We start from the raw sequence: 20,252 nt of genomic DNA, 5'->3' as shown, positions 1-20,252 counted from the left end.
CGGGGTTCATTTTATTCTACGGCTAAAGTGGATTGCTTTTAGAAAATCATATTCAACTTTTCGAGTTTCTCATCTGACTCAACAGAACCAAATTTTTGTTAAGCTGCATCCAAGACCCTTAAGTTGCAGTTAGCGGATTAACCCGCGGCATTTCCAGTCATTTATATGCGAAAAGTGGGTCACTGCAGCCGGTACACACACCATTCACACACACTGAGTCTGAGGCACTTGGTGTGTCAACAAATTGAAAATAGAATGCAATAACAAGCCTCGGTGACGGTGGCAGCTACAGTGACGGCTTTTGACCAGGTTGTCTGCCACTTGACGAGGTGGTTAAAGTTATGAAAGTGTTAATTGAAACGCCACACAATGAGCGGCCAAATGAGCTACTCGTTGAGTGGACGGACACTGACTAACAGAGAGATGACCAGTTTCGTGGCCAAAGCTGCTTATGAATGGGGGCCAATAAATAAAATAAATCTCTTTGAATATATTCCCGTCGGCTCAATTTGTCTTGGGCAGTGTGGAGGCGTTTGTGTGTCCATCCATCAACGGAAACACTTGTTAGAGGCTCCTTCGCCGGAATATATTTGCATAAAACAAACATTTGCTGAAATAAAATTATGATAAGCAGACGAGTTGAGAGATTAACGAATGTTCATCGTTTGTTTTCGTTTCATTCCCTTTTTTTGCAGCCCGTCGTCACTTGAGCGATGTAAGAAGTGGCCAGAACGAGAAAAACAGAGCAAAACCAGAGATTCATCTTAGCCGGGAAAAACAGAAAATAAAACCCCGCATCATCATCATCGTCCAGCAAGTAGCAGGCATCAAAATGAGTGGCAGCCATAAAATGTGGTGCTGTCAAGTATTTATCTTAGCTTTATGTGAGTGGTTGCACATGCAGTTGCCGCGTTAATTTACTGAAAATCCTTTTACGCCCTCAGTTGCTCACACAATTCCGGCGGAGTTCCATTCCAGCGCTACTCATGCCGGAATAAGCTTCGATGGCCCCTCGCCGGGCCAAAGTCCGGATGCAGTGGCTCCAACTCCCAGACCAAAACGTCGCGTATACGCCATGTGTCCGCCGCAGTTCCAGCGCGTGGGAACCGATTGCTACTCCTTGGTGGACCAGCGCAGCAGCTGGCTGGAGGCGCACTTCTTCTGCAAGGACAAGAACGCCAATCTGACGGAGCCGGGCAAACATGCTGACCGCAAACTGAGGCAGTTCCTTCAGAAACACGATGCGCAGTCAGGTGGTGAGTTAATCGTTTTAAGTTGAACTTAATTGAGTTTTAATCAAAGATGAACTCATAAATATTATATTTCCTGTCCTGTTCCTTTCTCCCCCTGAATAGAAAAAGACCCCATTTGGCTGGGTGCCACCTATGATCATCACAACCACCGATGGCAGTGGAGCATGAGCGGCCGCAACCTGTCCACCGACTCCTTCACACACACCGATCCCACGTAAGTTGATCTTTTCAATGCTCTTTCCTATCTGCCTTTATTTCCGTAGATTAACTACAACGCTTAAGCAACAATTCTAGCTATGTGCAACTTATCTCCAACAGCCAACCGCAGGACAATAACTGCGCCATCTACGATCCGAATCTCAAGTACCGCTGGTCGGCGCGTCCCTGCTCGGATAAGTTGCGCTTCATCTGCCAGCACAAGATGCCCAAGGTGAGCGGGCCGAATCGCTACAAGATCTACAACCGCTGGAACGCCACCTACCCGAACGAGCAGGCCAACGAGGTGGTCCTGGAGATCCTTGAACCGCGTGAGAACGATCGCAGGTAAATTGAGTCTAAGGGGTGGCATCTCCGGGCAACAGCTGGTTGTCCGGCGAGTCATCATCCTCCTTTTCCTCCTCCCCTGCTGCTGCTGCTGCTTTCCCTGCTGCGGCTTCTTCTTCTGCCAGGAACTCATCCCATTTGGAGAGGCGTTTGTGGGCCTCCACAGCTGATTCATCAATTCTACAAGTGGATGAGTTGTTAAAGAGTCAGCAATCGATCTCGATTAGAAAGTTTTTCTAAGCTTACTTATATTTGGTCTTGCCATCCCAGGACTCGGCACTTAGCTGTCGCTGGCCAAAATAGCGTCCCTGCATCATTTGGATAACCTGGTCGGCTTCCTCCGGCGACGACATGTTGATCTGGGCAACGCCTTCGGGATGGCGCTGGAATGGAATATAAGATACATGCTGATTTTGAAAGAAACTATCAGAGTACTTACGTCATAGATGACCACTTTGCGGACCATGCCGCACTTGCTGCACTCTTCACGCAGATTGTTCTGGTACTCCAAGATGAGTTCCACCTCCTTTTCGAAGAGTTCCGGGGTGAAAAGGTTCTTAATGATGACTGTTTTCTCATTCTTTGAGCGCTCGCCACGCATTTTGTCTGGCCGCCAGTCGAATAATCTAATGGAAAATAATGATCTCTATAGGTTGAAGCCCCAATTCGATTGCTGGATCACTCACTTTTCCTTCATCTTTTGCAATTTCTCCTTGTCCTTCTTCTTTCGCTTGGGCTTCAGGGCGGGATTGTACTCCCCACGCATTTGGAACTGAGCTCTCTGCACCCGAATCTTGTGGCCCCGCAAATTATACTCGTCCAGGATTTTAAGCGCCAGATTGACACTTTCCACCTGAAAGCGGAAATGATTAACTAATGATTGTGTTTCCCTTTTCTTTTAGATACCACCGCCGTGTTAAGGCCGAGGGCAGTGACGAGGAGATGGTCATTCCCAATCGCCGCCGCAACAACAATCGTCGCAACAACCAGAGGAATCGCCCGAACCAGAATCAGCATCCCAACGATGTGAACTACCCAGCTCAGCAGCGCCCGAGGAATCGTCCTCGTGCCTCCACTACAACTACTGTAGCTCCCCCGGCACTTCTATCCAGTAGTCCATCCAATGACGTCCTCGCTTCCGCACCAACTCCCCAGCACCAGATGACCCAGTACGATCGCAAGTTGCAACGCCAGCGGGAAAGGGAGCGTCGTCGGCAGGCGCGCCGACAGGAACGCCAGAAATTGGCCCGTGAGCAGAAGCGCGAGAAACAACGCCGCCAACGCGAAGAGCGCCTGCGAGTGCAGCGCTTGCAGCAGGAGGAACTGCAGCGCCGGCAGCAGGAGCAGGTCTCGCACGATGACCCCAAGCCCCAGGAGCTCGACGAACTGCGTCGCCGTTCTGAGGAGGATCAGAGTAGGCGGCTAAGGGAAGAGCAGGAAAAGAAGCTGAGGGAGGAGCAGGAAAAGACAGAACGGGCTGAGCTGGTCAAGAAACAACGGGCAGAGCAGGATGAGAAGAATCAAAGGGAGCTGGAAAGGATCAGGCAAGAGGAGGAGGAACACCAGGAGCAGCAGAACCGCGAACAGAAGGCCAAGCAGCAGCGCGAGCAGCAGGAACGGGAGTACCAGCAGCAAAAGCGGGACCGGGAACTGGAGCTACTGAAGCAACGCCAGGCGGAGGCAGAGCGCCAACGTGCCGCCGATGAGGAGGCGGAGAAGCTGCGCCAGGAGCGCATCCAGAAACAGCGCGAACTGGAGGCGGAACAGCGACGGGAACGCGAGGAGCAGCGACGCAAGCAGCGCGAGGAGCAGGAGGAACTGGATCGCCTGAACCACGAGAAGCGCTTGGCAGAGGAGCAGCGAGTGCGCGAGGAATACGAGGCGAAGCTCAAGCAGGCCAACACGGAGCGGGAGAAGCAACTGGCCGAGGCGCAGGAGGCCAAGCGGCGTGAAGAGCTGGCACTGCAGGAGCAGCTGGAGAAACAGGAGGCCGAACGCCTGGAGCAGGTCCGACTCAAGCAGATAGAGGAGGAGAAGCGTGAGGAACTAAAGCGTCTGGAGGAAACGCGCCGCTTTGAGCAGAAGGAGCTGCAGCGACTGCACGAGGCCAACCTGCGGCGCGAGGAGCTGCAGCGCCAGCGGGAGCGGGAAATAGCACAGCGGGAGGCCGCCGAGAAGAAGCTGGCCGAGGAGGAGGAAATGCTGAAAAAGGAGATGCTCGAGGAGGAACGGGCGCGAAAGGAGCGCCTGGAGCAGGAGATGCGTGAGGCGGAGGAGGTGCGCAAGGCCGAGGAGGCGAAAAAGAAGGCCGCCGACGAGGCCAAGGCCGCCGAGCAGAAGCGCCGCCTGGAGAAGGCCAAAGAGCTGGCCGATGCCGAGGTCCAGGCCAAGATGGAGGAGAAGCGCCGTCTCTATGTCAGCCGCATTGCGGCGTTGAGTCCCGAGGACCAGCAGAAGTTCATCGAGATGCGCAAGCGACGCAAGCTGCTCAAGGAGCGAAAGGAGCGCGAACAGAAGGCGAAGGAACTGAAGCGGATACAGCAGGCCATGCGGTTGGGTGATGATGAGTAGAAGTCCCGAGTATCGAGACGACGCGATTCATCCTTCCCCCAACTAACCAATACTAAACGAGACATATCGATCTTAATTGGTTCCACATACGCACCGTTGCCCAATCGATCCCTTTTCGATTGTTTTCTTTGTGCTTTAACTAATATACAGAAAAAAGGAAAAAAAAAACACAGAAAGAACACGCAAAAGTATTATTTACCAGAATGAGAAAAGGGGAATCAAATTTCAATTGCATTTCGATCGAGCAGGAAACCCAATCTCCAGGCACTTCGCTAGCTCTATTAGTACTGTACAGTAAAGATATACTATATATAGGTCTAGGATATAGACACACTACAGCACACAAATACACACACACACACACACACACGCAGACACACATACACCCACAGCAAACAGGACACAGAACAAAGAACACACATGGCCACCAGACACGCATGTTTCCTTAATAACCGAACTAGAAGTTAGCTATCAATTTTAAAGCCAATAAATCCCATACACGCAAATCACGAGCATTTTTAAACTCAAGCACAGAACCACGAGAATATTGTAGTGAAGAAAATGTAAGATTGAGTGGAAAACTTCTTTGGGTCAGAGTCCCAGTCCAACTCCCCGCACTTGTTTGCCTATGGTGTCCTCTAATCGGGCATAGCGAAGCAATAACTTACTAATAATCTTTTGATAACATCATCGGATGGTCGTCACCGACCATTCACTAACTTCTTAGGTTACAAACTATACTTTACAAAGATGTATGTAATAACTAAAGTATGTTTAAATGTAAATTTTTATGTATTTTTTAATACCTCAAACGCGAAAAGCAAGAAAAAAAAAATGGAAAACCCCAAGGGCAACTTTCAGTACGTTTTGTTTCGTTTAAAATGGAAATTGAAAGCTGGCAAGGACGGGTACGAAATCGAAAGGAAAAGCAATTTTATAGCCAAGTAAATGCATTTTAATAGTAAACTAACCAATTTTAAATATTATCACAATACACACGGATAAGTGAAAAGCGAATAAAACAAAATAGTCAGCGAAACGTAAGCAAAGAAATCATTGAAGCGGAAAGCAGAACACAAATGAAATACGAAAACATATGATATAAAATTACCATATAATATTTATGCAAGATAAATTCTAGTTAAGGCGCAAACAAAGTAAAATAATGAATAAAGTTTGAAAAAACACAAAAACCAATAAGTGGAATCTGTAGTTTTTAATGGCCACTCACCTTGATGTAATCGCAAAGACCATCGCCCTTGATCTGACCATCTTTCTCGGCGTACAGTTTCAGTTTGAACTTCTGGGTCTGCGGATCCCTCATGACCATGCCACACTTGCCCATCAGGTCGGCAAACTCATCCATGGTGATGTCCAGCGGCAAATTGGAGACATACACCTTGGTGTTCTGCGACGGATCCATTTCGAACCATTCTAAAAGGAAATGTTTGATATAAGGGGTGTTTTGGAAGTAAATCCTACTCACTTGGTGGCTCTTGCACCTTCCGCTTGCCAGTGGGAGCTGCCGTGGCTGCCGTACTATCCTTGGCCATTGCCTCCTCTGCCTCAGCCGTCATCCGCTTCAGTTCCTCCTCTTTTCTCTTGGCCTCGGCCGCCTCCTTATCAGCCTTCTCCTTCTCCCCCGCCGATGTGTTGTCAATGAAGCCGTAGTTCATTTGGTAGCGGGCCATGAAGTCATCATCGATCTTGGGAAACCAAGCACTCTTGGCGGCATCCCAAAAGAACTCGGCTCCGTCTTTGTCTGTGTAAGTACGTTCGCCCTGCTCGTCCACTCCGTAGACCCCCTCCTGACCGGGTTGCGGTTGCTTGGGCATCCACTTCTTCTGCTCATCATCCCACTTGTAGTGCTCCGTTTCGGTTTCCTGTTTCTTGGGCAGCCACTGCTGTGTTTTGGGACACCATTTGTAGTGCTCGTTCTCGTAGAGATCCCCCGCACTGGCAGCCTCGTCGGCGCTCAGTGGTTGCCAATTGTTTTGTGTGGTGCACCACCTGTATTTCTGCTTGGTGCTGGGATCCGTATAGATGGCCCCACCATCAGCTGCATAGGTCATGTGCTCCTCGTAGGCGGCAAAGTCCTGCGATGGTGCTTCCTCTGTCTCACCTGGTTGACTATCCGATTGGGTTTCACCTTTTGCGGGCTGGGTCTCAACTTCTGGGGCTGAAATGCTGCCCGAGATTGGCTCTGCTGCTTCGTCCTCTTCAACTTTCTCCTTGCTTTCCTCGGCTATTTCCTTCGTTTCGGGTTGCTCCACCTGCTCCGATTTACTTTCCCCCTCATCGCTCATTTTGGGTTCTGTAATTAAAGCAAGTCGAGAAGTAGACTACATTTTGTTTCTTCCTTTCCTTTACTGCTGCGTAGGCGTGTCAGTCGACTAATTCCCAGCTAATTTCATATTTTTTTCCCAGGATAGCAAATAATCACCACGTGAAACAACAAAACTAAATTGCAGGAACGTGCCCATATCGCTTGACATTGAAGCAGGCAGCGGAAAATGCAGGTTGAGGGTGAATGTGGGAGAGCATTCCGAGAAGCCGCCGGGAAAATAACAAGTTTTCCTTTTTGCACCTTTAGCCCGGCGAGGTAAACAATTTACACAATGATTGCCATTTTTCCCCCCACAACACGTGTGTGTGTGTGTGTGCGTGTGTGTGTGAGTGTGTGTGTGAGTGTGTGTGTGAGTGTGGGTCAAGCTTTGAGGCGGGCAATAAAATGAAATGAAAAGAAAAGCGCACGCCACTTTCTGGGCGGTCCAAGAAAAGACCAACACAAATCCCCAGAAAACACAAACACAAAAGAAAAAGAAAAAGGACGTCGCTTACCACCGCTCTGAAGGTCAACTAATTTCGTGTTATTTTTGGGACAGGGAACCGCGCTTCTTTCTTCCTTCCCTCCCGAATCGATTGCTTTGAACTGGCCAACAACCTTTGGCCCGGTGACTACAACTCGGAAGCCAAATAGATTTGTCAGCCTATTGACACATCGCTTGAGAGTTCCGGCAGCTGACCCGCGGGTTTTTGATCGGCTCCCTTTACGTCATCCCCAACATCTTAAGCCAATCGAAGAGGGTTCAATGGACTCGCGGCTAATTGTCACAACTTAAGGCCACTAAAAATAGGCGCAAAAACCGACGAGGTCGCGGGTTCAACGCTCAACAAGCAGTGGGCAGCATTTCCATTTCCCTGCACTCGCACAAGATTCGCCTTTTGCCAAGTCAGCGGATGAGGGCGGAACCGCCAGGGGAATCGCAAGGAGGGGCGAATCCCCCGGGCGAACTGGCACATGCAACAGACCATGCCCACTCCGCAGCCCGGAAAAGCAGCAAAAGGGCGGGGAGCACGGGCAATTGCAGTTTGCAGGCCAAACAACTTTGTTAGGGGATTCATAAATTACATAGACATTCGAGTACCTACATACTCGAAAGGCGCACGGCTTCCACATGAACAAGGCAAAGTGCTGGCATATAATATGCAAAGTTTAGACCCTAAACTGGGGCTATTGCCTTGCAAAATAGAATACAGAGCCCAATGAAAGAAACAGAGAAACATACGCCAACAGTACGGGTTCTTTAAAAAGAACGAGTGTAAATTGAATTAGTATTTACCTAAAAAAGCTAAGTAAGAATAATGGTAATTTGTTAATTGTAACAAATCTAATCGCAAAGGTCAAGTAAAACCAAAATTTCTTGTTCTTACGTTACTTTTTTGCAACTTACTACTATCTATACTATCTTATACTATCTCTTAGGGTAATTCATTTTATTTTAATCAACAAAGCTTTACAGTAGAAGCTACATTTTATTAGGATGCATGTATAATTTATTTGAACGAATGGTAGGATCGCCTTTAAAGATATTTCATGTATCTATTAAGGCAGAAAAAGTGTAATTAATGCGGGTTTGGTTTGGTTTAAAAGCCTTTCACTGTAAAAATAAAATAAGGACAAACCATTCTGGACTGGAAATGCAATGTCAGGCAACTATTCTCTACTTCTCTGGATACCTTTGGCCTTTTCCATTTGTCTGGCAAACGCACTTATTGCATAACTAAGTAGGAGAACCAAATGAAACCTTCTTCGGATGCCGTCAAGAATCAATTAATTGACGCAAATTGTCTGCGAAAGTCTGCAAATGTGGGCCAGTCCAGTTAGTTGGCCATGTTTTATGACGGCGCCTTTGAGGTCATAAAATCGTTAGCCAATTTTGGCTAAGCGGAGGCCTCCCTCCAAAAGCGAAAGAAAAGCGACCCAAAACGAATTAATTAACTTCTTAGAAATGTCGCGAATTCGCAGGACACTCGTCCTGCCCAAATGTCAACAGATCGGGGGAGAGGGGTGTTATACGAACCCGAGACGTATGCGCAACGAAAGGGAAATCAACGCCCCAGTCACATATATAATAATGTTATTTTTAACGTGGCTCGTATTCCGAGAGATTTGCAAACATTACTCACAAATGCCATAAATAACAGAAAGAGAGGGGGGTGAACCGATACTCCTAGCCGAAAAAACCGAGTTCCCATACTCGCTCTTTGGCGCACGGAATAACTTAACTCGGAAAAACGGACGGAGTAGGGTGACTCACTCTTTTAGTGGGCAAAACTCACTCACTCACATTTCCATAGCACACTTATGCGGGCCGGCTCAAATGGCCCAATATTGATGGCCCATTTGTGGGAGTGCGAGTGAGCTAGTGAGTTAGTGAGCTACTGGCTAGCGGCTAGTGGCCAGTCAGTTAGCCTGCTAGACTGCTAGACTGCCAGCCCTAGTCCTGGCTGACCAGTACGCGCTGAATCGTCCGACTGACCGCAAGTGCCGGCCAGAATAGCCACGGCAGTATCCGCCTCGGGAATTGGGAGCACGCAACTCCAAATGGCTTTGTTGTGTACAAATATGTGCGCCTAGGGGCAATCCATAAACATTTGAAATGCAGCCGGCGAAAAATATGCAAGACTCACTGATACTAAAATCAATAAAAATCTAGCAAAATCCACATAAAGTTAGGAACGCAAAAGTAACAATTTCATCATGGACATTCCCAGCAGCGGAGCCATATTCACCCTGGGCAAATCCCATCTGGCGGAGAATACCCAGAGTTATTTCTACATCAAAAACGATCCTGTGAAGCGCCTGATTTCCGGTCCAAACCAGAGCGCTGTCATTTGTGGTAACTACGCGACCCCAATCCCTTTGGCTGGTCAAGCCATGCAACCCCTGGTCAAGTGGTCAAGTCAAAATCTATTGGCGCTCGGTGGTCGGTGGTCGGTGGTCGGTTGCATGTTGAGTGCAATTTTCTTTAAATAATAATAAGCTGAACGCCCCGGACACTTTCACTTTCTTGTTGGCCAAGTCTTTGCAATGGCCAAGTTGTCTGTGAGTCTTGCGGGGTCTATTAAATTACTAAACTACAACCGGATTTTGTAGCCCGACAAATTTGTGACCAGGATAAGGAGTATTGCAGGGGCGTTTTAAATATTTCATCCGCCCAATCCGTATCGAAATTGATTACTGCCTGTGCTTTTCCCTTCAAACCTTGCACGTAAAGGAAACATTCCCATTTCTAGTTAATATTGTAATTAAAGTACCAAAATTTAAATTGATCTCTTTGAATACGAAAAATATAAATACGAACTAACCCCCCTAAAAATAATATATACCATTTGTAACTGTTTAGCTTCAGTTATAACGAAAGTTCGATCAATTTCTCGACAATTACATTTTTTAATTAATAAGAAGCGAGTCAATCATCATGTAAAGCGTATTTTTCCAATGTAATAAATTTGTCCCACATTTAAGCCGCATTACATAAGCTTTTAATCCACGACAGACTGAGAAGAGCTGACCAAGCACTTCGAATCACGGCAACTTCAGCAACTAATGGGGTCAGACGCGGCGTTAAAATACCTGAAATATGGAGCAAACTCACGAAGTAATCCACCCAAAACCGAAACGAAACTGAAACTAAAACCGAAGCTAACGTAATTGAGGCGTTAACTTGTGCGGGGGAGCAGTTAAATAGTTGAAACATTTGGGGATTGAGGGATTGAGGGATTGGCCCACACTGGCACACTTTCTCAATCAATAAAAGTCAAGAAAAGGGAAACAACCCTCCCGCCAAACATAATAAAACAAAACAAAACAAAAACAAAAACAAAAGCCAGCGGCAGCAGGTGAAAGCCAAAGCAAATGTCAAACCGCTCTTATCAATTACAGAATCTGGCCGACTATTTGTTTGGGGCGAGAACCACTACGGGCAGCTTGGAATTGGCGGCCATGGAGGAGCCTCCGGGAAGAAGGGCGGCGGCCACAACAGCAATGGGGACATTGTCACCAAACCCACCTGCGTGAAGGCCTTGAAAACACTGGGATTAAAGATTTGCGACGCCGCCTTCGGGAACCACTGGGCCGTGATGCTGACACGTGAGTGAATCAACAAATACGTTGAAAGTTGGTTGGCTTCAACAATCTGTCACGAAAGAAATTGGCCCAAGAAAAAATTTTAGTTAGGGGAAAAAGTTAGTGAATGGTAGCAAATTGGTCATTTTTCTGCACTTAGTTGTGCCTGTACTATTTTGTAAGTAAAAAAAATAAGAAAACGTTAAACGTTATTGATATTTTAACAATTCGGATTTTAAAAACAATGAGATTAAGTATGATAAAAAATGAAAAATTTTCAAGTATCGAAGAATACTTGGAAATATATTAAAAAAATATATTTTAAAATACTTTTATGTAGCAAATGTTTTCTATAAAGGTATAATCAAAAATTGTAATAGAATGTATTACGTTGAAACTCATTAAGGTAAAATCAAACGGAATATATATTTATATATTTATGTCCCATTAAAAAAGTGAAAAAAATTCTATCCCATTAACAGACTCCAACGAGATCTTTTTCACGGGTCGCAACATCTTTCCCGAGGACACCCATGTGGCCCAGCACTTCACCAGCGCCCAAGTGGAGCAGCAGCAGTGTGCCATCATCCGGAAGCCGTTTCGGCTGGAGGAGTTCGACGATTACCTGTCCAAGAGCGAGGAGACGGACAACTTTATGGCCATCCAAGCGGGCAACGAACATTTTGCCGTGCTGACCAGTAAGTAGTCAAAGAAAAAAATCATTATAGGCTAATTAACCCCAATGTTACACGATCAAAAGGTACTGGTCGCTTGATTGGCTGCGGTTCAAATGCCCAACAGCAGCTGGGAGAACTGGAGGCGGACTACGACGGTCATCCAGTGGAGATTCGTCTGGATGCACCGGTGCAACAATTTGCCTGCGGCCCGGAGTCCACCCTGGTGCTGACCGCCAGCGGGAACCTCTTCCTCACCGGCCACCTCAACGAGTTCGTCTTTCCGCGCTTCACCGAGCTGCAGAAGAACCTGCCGCCCACCGAGGTCATCATCTTCATGCACATCTCGAAGACCAGCGAAGTGTACATCGTGACCAATGCAGGCAGCATCTACCGCAGCTTCGAGTCGATGCGAAACAAGAGCCTGGTCTTCCAGCGCTTCTACGACTACGACAGCGAGGAGAACGGACCCATCTGGAAGCTCCTCAAGGGGTTCTCCTTCTACGCGGTGCTCAGCAAGGCCAACAAGTTCTTCACTACGTTCTCGGAGAGCGGCCATCACTTGAAGACCTTCCGCGAGATCTCCAAGTTTAAGAATCTCCGGCTGTTGGACATCGCCGTGGGAGATCAACACGTTCTGGTGCAGGGCATCCCGCGATCCTCGATATCGTCCGCTTCTGTGGGTGGCTCAGCTGAGCCGAATCGTTACATGAGCCGTAGTTTCGTCCTGCAACCGCCGGATGCAAATGGAAACGGGGAGCAGGGCAGGAGTCATAGTGGCAAAAGTCTCACCAAACAAAAAGGGGTCGAGGAGTCGGAGGACCGATCTATTGCGGCCACTGTGGGAGGATTGACAGCTGCAGCAGGAGCCGGTACAGCTGCTGCCATGGAGGCGGTGAAACATTTAATCAATGGCGAGAAAGCAGAAGAGAAAGAAGATATAACTGAACACAATGATGTGAATGCAAATATTGAAGGTGACGATCCTTTGAATATGGAACCCAAAGAGGTAAACGGCAATGAAGAAAATAATATGATTCCAAGCAGCCCTTCTAAAGAAGAATCCAATCAAGCAGAACATAGAGCTATGCAATCTCCTCAAACTTCAACTAACAAACAAGAGATGGAAGCTCCTTTAAGTCAGGATAAGAAGGACATGGAGAATCATGCAAATACTGCTATGAAAACAATGGGTGATTACAAAGAGACAGAGCCCACGGCCCCTATGGAATCCCCTATAAAACCATCGGAACCTAAGGAAGAACCAGTTGGTCCAGTTGCCTCTCCAGTAAAATCGGCAAAATCACCTGTAACAGCCAAAGAATCTCCATCAAAATCAAACGCATCCCCAGAAAAACCATTGGAATCAATGCAAAAGCTACCAACTCCCCCTACACATACACCTACACCTCCTAAATCTCCAACAGAATCTCTAAGATCTGAGAAATCCATGCAATCTATGCAGTCATCAAACCCCCAAGAAAAAATGCCTGGCAGCCAGGAAAAACTGCTGCGTCCAAGGACTCCGTACCCGGAAAGCAGTGATTCCAGCACACCACAAACGATTAAGAAGACACCCATACGAAACTTCTCATACGAGGCGGCAATGGATCATGACCATCTGGAAAGGACCTCCCCCGAGTTAGTGTCCAGCCTGGAAACGGTTGACGAGGTGCCGGCGGCCACCATCCAAGTGAACACGCCCACACCGCCCACGGAAGAGGACGAGCAGCTGGCTGTGGAGATAACCACAACGAAGGATTCGAAGGACAGCAGCAAGGTGGTCAATGAGATACGCTTCATCAACAATGGCGTTGATGTCACAGCCAAGGTGGAGGAACAAATGCCGGACACACCACTCGAGAGTTCTGTGGAGGATTTGGAATCGGATGGGGAGCAAATGCTGCAGCATGTGGAGCAACAGGTGGACAAAATCGTGACGCATACCGAAGAGACAGCGGCGAAGGTCGGCGATGAAGCGCTGGATGCCATGGACTCCACGCGTAACTCCATTCAAACGGCCGTAAGGAATGCTGCCCATGGGGCCCGAGACGCCATGGAAGCTGCCGGCGAGCGAATGGCCACAGGTGCTCGAGGAGCTGTGGAAGCAGTGGGCGGTGCAGTGGGAGCAGCGGGTAAAGGCGCCCAGCGCATGGCCAGCGATGCCATGCACGCTGTGGAGCAGGCAGGCAGTAATGCGATCAAGGCAGCCTCGGACACAAAGGATTCCATGGGCAGGGCCATGGACTCGGTGACCAACAAGATCTCCAGTGAAGTACAGGGCGCCAAGGAGAATATCTCGTCGTTGTTTCAGATAAAAGCAGCCAGGGAGATGGATCCGCCAAGCTCGCCGGTGTCCACACCTCGCGGTGAGGACGATTTGTCCTCCAAAGAGGGGGCACCCAAAACGACTACCACTTTGGGTTCCAACGAGGAGGATGAGCGCACGACCGCCTCCGTGAACTCGAACCACAATTCCGCAGGACACGGCAACGGTAATGGCAATATTTTGGAGCCCAGCAATCCCTTCGAGGATCCGCTGGACGCGGTGGTCGAGCGCAGCAAGAAGGCGATGCAGGAGGACATCCGGGCCATGCAAATGAGGGCCAATTCGCATGTCCAAGCGGTGGCTCAGCAAAAGGAGGAGGACGCCAAGGGATTTGTGCAGCAGGTGATGGACAGGCTCTCGTGCCGCAACGAAAAGGCGGTCAGGATTGAAGGTACTTATTAATGTTATGGGACACAAGTAACTTGATTCACAGACTCACCTATATTCTGTTTTCCCCCCAAACAGATGAAGTGCGTCCGCCGGCTGCAATTCACAACAAGAACACAAACAAAGTAAACAGCGAGCTGAGCTTAACCAATGGACAGGCACATGGCGAGCAGGCGCAGTCGTCGCGGGTCTGCACGATTTTATAAAACTTGCACCAACGCCAGCACTTTTCTAAGCAATTGCATTTGGTCTTGAAGTACAATTTAATGAAAATAAAGCAAACGAAATTACCATAAAAGTTCTGCACCGAGCAGTGTGACCGTACTGGGGCGGGAAAAAATTACTTACCGCGTTCACGGGTGAATGGCACTAGTTGAACCAGTTTATTTACGTAGTGATGGTCTTTTCGATGTCACAAAAAGTCACGGGCAAGCTTAACCAGTGGTATAAGGACTTTAGTGACTTTATTTAAAGGCAGGAAAAATAAAATATTAACAATGTAGAGCAAGTTAAATAATACGTTTTTTGATCAATAAATACTTTGAAACTAAGATTGCAAAATTTATTTTAAACCTTCATATGGAATACTACCACGAACTATTAATTTAAAAAACTATTATTTAAGAGTTGCGAGCTGCTTGCATATTTTTTATCTTAATTTATTAAACATTTAAAAATAAATTAAAATAATTTTCTTAACAAGTAACGACCGTCGATCGTGACTTCGCCACACTCGTGACCAGTAACAGGTCCCCCAAAAATATCGCCCATCCCCAATTTGCACTAGTTCATTCGCGTCTATTTTGTACGCGAAACAGTAAAAAAAAGAAAAGAAATATTTGTACTATTTTTCTAACGTTTATACGCTTTTTATAAATGAAGACCCAGCCACAGATAATGCTGTGAGGCCCCGTTTTCGATAGGCGATAGCAAAGCGCGTACTCCCTGCCGACGGCCTATATCCCCCAAAAACCGAACCAAGTGCGGAAAATGATGTAAAACGGGGGGAAATCTAAACCTGAAAGGCCCCACACAGCACAGCCACAAAATGGAAAGGTAGGTCAATGTGTGGGCGCCCGAAAAGAGTGCGAGCGTGTGCCTTGGAAAACCCAAATGGGTATTGAAATCACCTGGTAATCGGAGGGTTTATAGGCGTGTGAAAAACATTGGACATTTCGAGCGGAGAGCTCCAAAATTAAAAGTCTCCTAACCTCAAAAGAGCTTTTACACAGTACGGTTGTGTATGTGTGTGTGTGTGCTAGTGTCCAGTGTGTGTGTGTGCGACTGAAAGTGGTTGCGAGTTTCTGGTGAAGGGGGAGCGAGAGGGGTGATCCGAAGGCAACGTGTTAGTGGAAAAACTGCTTTTGAAAAAGGGAAAATCTCCCCCGAAAAGCCCGCCCAAAAAAGGTCAATTTGAAATCCTGCTGATCACTGTTTGCTTTTGGCTGGTTATCCAATTGGTCAAATTGTGAATACCAGGTTCAGTTGTTGGGAAAACACATGTAATTTGCGAGAAAGTAACACGCTGTCAGTTCAATACAAAAAAAGAGAGATACCTGAGTGCTCCATGTGTGTGTTGGTCTCAGCGTACGGTTGTGTCTGTGTGTGTAAGGGGGGATGGTGAGCGGGGGGCGGGCCAGGTAACCTGTCCGGCGGACGTAAAAACCAGCGATCGAAAAATAAAGTTACATGCATGCAGGCAACTCGCGCGTATTTATTTTGTTTTAAAATGCATAATCGTATGTTTTATAATTTATGCCCTTTGGCTATCAACCCGAAGTTTATATACCCTTAAAGATAGAGGGAAAACTAAGTAGTCTATTCAATGTGTAGAAAAAGTGGTCCGACTTTGATTAATATCAAACAGTTCTTTTTAAATCTTTTTTAACGATATATGATCGTATATATGATCGTATCTTAAATATATTATGTTTCTTTAAAAACAAATATGGAAAACGAATTTTAAATGAAATCTAGAGGATATAGTTGATCGATTTAAAGATAACTTAAAGGTTTCTCACAATATGTATCTTAAATTCTTGCGATCTTGGTCTAATTGATCCTTTGACAACTATGGGGTATATTTCTCCAATTTGTTATTATTTGATTAAGTTATAAAAACTTGACCTTTTACGACCCCATGGCAACTATAGTAGCAGTGTGATCCGCACATTCTTCAATCTTCACCCTCGTACATAACAAAATATAATTGGGAAAGTTTTTTTAATAGGCGAGTAAAACTCTTATAAACGAAGATACGCGTTTAGATGGAATCCTCCTGGTGATGCTGCATATTCTTTATAGCGCCCAAAAAGAGCTAGAAGTGAGGAGTAGAGGGGGTGGGAGGGGGGAAGTAACTGGGAGCCCAGCTAGCGATTTGTGTCAGCTATTGAATAATTTAGATTTATAATTTCGCAGTTAGGTATTTCGTACGTTTGGGAATTCCTCACATATTTTTGCATACCAAAAAGCCATACCGCCGCTTCGACTAATCCCAATCTCCATTCTCCAACCCAGGCACTAGCAACGGCAACAACAGCAACAACAACAACAGCAACAGAGAAGCGACCAAGATGAGCATGTCGTGGCATTTTTGAAGCATTGATCTTAGTTTATTAGCCAGCTTTCTGTTCAAGTCACCGAGGTACCAGAGTCTGCCCTCCCAGATTCCAGCAACTTCAGCTCCCAGTCTGTAACCGAATCCAAGTCCAAGTCCCTATCCCAGCCAGCGGTTCAAGATGCATATCAAGAGCCTGCCCCATGCCCATCCTGCTGCCACGCCGATGAGCAGCAACTGCGACATCGTCATAGTGGCCGCCCAGCCCCAAACCACCATAGCAAACAACAATAACAATGAGACGGTCACCCAGGCCACGCATCCTGCTCACATGGCAGCGGTCCAACAACAACAACAACAACAACAGCAGCAGCAACAACAGCAGCATCACCAGCAGCAACAGCAATCGAGCGGACCTCCGTCGGTTCCGCCGCCGCCAACGGAACTACCCTTGCCCTTCCAGATGCACCTGAGCGGGATCTCGGCGGAGGCGCACAGTGCCGCCCAAGCAGCGGCCATGGCAGCTGCCCAGGCTGCAGCAGCCCAGGCGGCAGCGGCAGAGCAACAGCAGCCGGCGGTACCGCCTCCGCCGCCGCCACACCTAACGCACCTGACCACGCACAGTCCGACAACGATCCCCAGTGATCATTACCTGGCCAACGGACATGGCGAGCACCCCGGCGAGGGCAACGCCCCCGGAGGCGGAGGAGGAGGAGCAGTCCGAGAGCAAGAGAAACCCTTCCATTGCACCGTCTGCGATCGTCGCTTCCGGCAGCTGAGCACACTGACCAACCACGTGAAGATCCATACTGGCGAGAAGCCCTACAAATGCAACGTTTGTGATAAGACCTTCCGTCAATCGTCAACGCTGACGAATCATCTGAAGATCCATACGGGCGAGAAGCCCTATAACTGCAACTACTGTCCCAAGCATTTCCGTCAGCTAAGCACTCTGGCGAACCATGTGAAGATCCACACGGGTAAGTGAAGCAGTTGGAAGTGCCCAAGAACCACCCAAAGCTAATTCCCATGTTCTATTGCAGGTGAAAAGCCTTTCGAGTGCGTCATCTGCAAGAAGCAGTTCCGGCAGTCCAGCACGCTCAACAACCACATAAAGATCCACGTCATGGACAAGGTCTACGTTCCTGTGAAGATCAAAACGGAGGAGGAGGAGGGGTGACTAGGACGCATGGCGTTGGCGGCACACCACCATCAGCACCAGCAGCAGTCACACCAGCATCAGCAGCACCACCAGCAGCAGCAGCATCAGCACCACCAGCAGCCTCCCCCTCCGTCCCAACAGCAGCAGCAGCAGCAGCAGCCGCAGCACATCGACCAGCGAGGAGTCACCATTACCACGCTGCCCTCCGCCACGACAGTGGCCCAGCATCAGCAACAGCAACTCCAGGACGGCTCGCCGCATCACCACTTCAATGTTGCGGCTCTGGGCGATCTCTCCAGCGCCATGCAGCTGGGCGCTGTGACGGCGGACGGAAGTTTCGTGACCATGGGCGGCGTGGTGGTAGGTCGCATCCAGCACACGCGCGAGGAACTGCAACAGCTGGGCGTGATTAAGTTGGAATCGCCATCGAATGGTGCCACAGCCACGACGTCAGCGGCGGCGGCCACGCAACGCGAGGGATGAGTCGATGAGCTGCTCCTCGAGTACATGCTCAAGGAGGAGAATGTGGATGAGGATGATGAACAGGAACAGGAGTCGGAGCCGGAGCCGGAAACGGTTGTAGTAGAGAGTCAGGAACAGGTTCAGTCGGAGGAGCAGCGATCGAGACAGAAGTGAGCCATGTTTGGTGTGTACGCTTACGTTGTTGTTAGTTGTTTAATTGTAGCGAACATTGTTGTTGTTGTTAAGGTTTAAATGTGTGACTAAGAACTTACCAAGATGAATGTATAGCAAACGCTTCAAAAGTAGCTAACCGAAAGGCGCCAACACCAGCACTCAGAGCTCCCAGAGAAAAACACAAACCGTAAAAAATACCGAAACCAGAAACAAAAACAGAAACAGAAATACTAAAACTAATAGTAAAGGTAAACTAAACTAGAAACCAGAAGAAAGACCTTAGCAGAGAGTTGTCTATATTACAGCGCACCCCATCTCACATTCACACCCTCTCAGCCCCGGAAATAGATAAAATCACTCTCTAAACACTTAAATAATCCTAGCCATAACTAGGAGAAACTAAAAAGAAACTAAATTGCTAATAGAAAAATAAATCTAAACCCGTAATAAGCAAAAAGTCATTGCGTGTAAGAAAAAGAACTAAAATGCTTCACAAAGTGCGAACCCTTTTCAAATTTTAAATTTGTTGATCCAACTCACTTACAAATTGTTTAATTTAGCATTTAACGTTTAAGAAAAATTGTTGTACACAGTTGACTTAGTCAAAGTTGCCGACGTTTTTTTTTCGCCATCTTGTGAGGGCGCGTTTTGGTCTGGGTTAACACAAATTAAATTTGTTTTAAAAATTCCTAGCTTAATTATTTAATTTTGTAAACTTATCAGAAAATCCATAAACAATACCATAAACCGAAAACGGCAAACAAAAATAATTTTATTAGTGTTAAGTGGTCGAAACTATATAATTTTGTAGTCCCTAGAGAGCCATAGTTTTAAATGCAGCGTTTTGTTAATTTTAATTTGATTAGTCTTAGTAGTTTTAATTTTTGCATTGGCATAATTTGGAAACACAAAAGCTGTTACGCTAGCCTTCGCCTAAATATTAGTTAATGAAGTAAACACAAACTAACGCTAATTAATTCATAATTAATTACGATTATGCGATAGGAAAGCAACAAGTTCTGTACAAAGCCCAACTCCAATTTGTATGTATAAAAAGCGAAAGCAGTGGCGTTAAGGAGAGTGTTTACCTAAATTGTAAAACAAAACCTTTTTAAAAGAGAAAATAATATTTTCTAAAAATACAACCTACGACTTTTTATGTTACCCTTGGTTTACTCACAGCCCGACTGCCATTTGTTTCCAATCCCCCCCGACCGCCTTTAAATATCTTCAAAAACTGCAGCATGTGTCGCACTCAAAAGACTCATGCGTCATGCGTCTAGTTCCTATAGATTTCAAAGCGCAACAAAAACGAAAATCCCTTAATGTATACGAATCAATTGCAAGCCGGGAAGCGGAGGTACATTAAACGAAACCTAGCCTTTATGGAGTAAATAATAAATAAATGTTGATAAATGTGTAGTGTTAACAAATTGAAAGCAAGACAGCAGAAACGAAAAAAACGCGAAACCCCAACCCAGCAGAGTAATGATCTGAGCAACGCTTGAATCCGCTTTGGGCCATATGTGTTAACATCTTGAATGCGGAAATCTTATAGGATCAAAGATCCCGGCAAGCATAAAGTGAAATGCAGGCCTAATATTTATTTCTGCCCAATTTTCAAATCTGAGCTCTGCACCCTGCTTCCCTAAACCCACGCGTATGCATATACTTTACATATAAGTGATGTAGTGAGATTAGCATTTAAGAGTCTAATTTAATGATAGT

The 20,252-nt window shown here is 46.9% G+C and overlaps 4 protein-coding genes across 9 annotated transcripts in view; 3 read left to right on the top strand and 1 right to left on the bottom strand.

Annotated features, from left to right (window-relative positions):
- LOC108142373 (trichohyalin) overlaps positions 1 to 5,567 on the top strand; it is a 45,049-nt gene extending 39,482 nt beyond the window's left edge. For 3 of the 4 annotated variants that reach the window (XM_041708204.1, XM_017266202.2, XM_017266203.2), the window contains 5 exons: positions 696 to 884; positions 945 to 1,256; positions 1,356 to 1,467; positions 1,548 to 1,796; positions 2,699 to 5,567. In XM_041708204.1, coding sequence (XP_041564138.1) covers positions 833 to 884; positions 945 to 1,256; positions 1,356 to 1,467; positions 1,548 to 1,796; positions 2,699 to 4,367 — 2,394 coding nt within the window. In that variant the 5' untranslated portion in view covers positions 696 to 832 and the 3' untranslated portion in view covers positions 4,368 to 5,567. The remainder of the gene's footprint in view (positions 1 to 695; positions 885 to 944; positions 1,257 to 1,355; positions 1,468 to 1,547; positions 1,797 to 2,698) is intronic. The other variant, XM_017266204.2, reaches the window with a different exon arrangement.
- LOC108142375 (HIV Tat-specific factor 1) lies at positions 1,791 to 14,497 on the bottom strand. 2 transcript variants are annotated; one of them, XM_017266205.2, is made up of 8 exons: positions 14,461 to 14,497; positions 14,222 to 14,265; positions 5,854 to 6,681; positions 5,599 to 5,801; positions 2,483 to 2,649; positions 2,236 to 2,422; positions 2,043 to 2,179; positions 1,791 to 1,976 (listed from the first exon to the last, which is right to left on the bottom strand). In XM_017266205.2, exons 3-8 carry the CDS (start codon positions 6,671 to 6,673, stop codon positions 1,808 to 1,810), a joined length of 1,683 nt encoding a protein of 560 aa, XP_017121694.1. In that variant the 5' UTR covers positions 6,674 to 6,681; positions 14,222 to 14,265; positions 14,461 to 14,497; the 3' UTR covers positions 1,791 to 1,807. The 2 variants fall into 2 exon arrangements, with proteins under 2 accessions (XP_017121694.1, XP_017121695.1); XM_017266206.2 differs by lacking the exon at positions 14,222 to 14,265 and having other exon boundaries at positions 14,461 to 14,492.
- On the top strand, positions 9,090 to 14,460 carry LOC108142372. 2 transcript variants are annotated; one of them, XM_017266201.2, is made up of 6 exons: positions 9,918 to 10,154; positions 10,211 to 10,312; positions 10,597 to 10,803; positions 11,262 to 11,477; positions 11,540 to 14,173; positions 14,248 to 14,460. In XM_017266201.2, exons 2-6 carry the CDS (start codon positions 10,261 to 10,263, stop codon positions 14,373 to 14,375), a joined length of 3,237 nt encoding a protein of 1,078 aa, XP_017121690.1. In that variant the 5' UTR covers positions 9,918 to 10,154; positions 10,211 to 10,260; the 3' UTR covers positions 14,376 to 14,460. The 2 variants fall into 2 exon arrangements, with proteins under 2 accessions (XP_017121688.1, XP_017121690.1); XM_017266199.2 differs by lacking the exons at positions 9,918 to 10,154; positions 10,211 to 10,312 and adding an exon at positions 9,090 to 9,550.
- Positions 14,498 to 14,950: 453 nt separating the features above from the next.
- On the top strand, positions 14,951 to 19,669 carry LOC108142678 (adult enhancer factor 1). Its single transcript, XM_017266683.2, is given in 3 exon segments — positions 14,951 to 15,225; positions 16,687 to 17,706; positions 17,770 to 19,669. Coding segments are annotated over 2 exon segments (1,401 nt in total). The 5' UTR covers positions 14,951 to 15,225; positions 16,687 to 16,907; the 3' UTR covers positions 18,372 to 19,669.
- The last annotated feature ends 583 nt before the right edge of the window (positions 19,670 to 20,252 follow it).

The sequence above is a fragment of the Drosophila elegans genome, unplaced genomic scaffold, assembly GCF_018152505.1.
Source record: "Drosophila elegans isolate 14027-0461.03 unplaced genomic scaffold, ASM1815250v1 contig_208, whole genome shotgun sequence".
Lineage (NCBI taxonomy): Eukaryota > Metazoa > Arthropoda > Insecta > Diptera > Drosophilidae > Drosophila > Drosophila elegans.
This window is presented reverse-complemented; position numbering and strand designations above follow the sequence as displayed.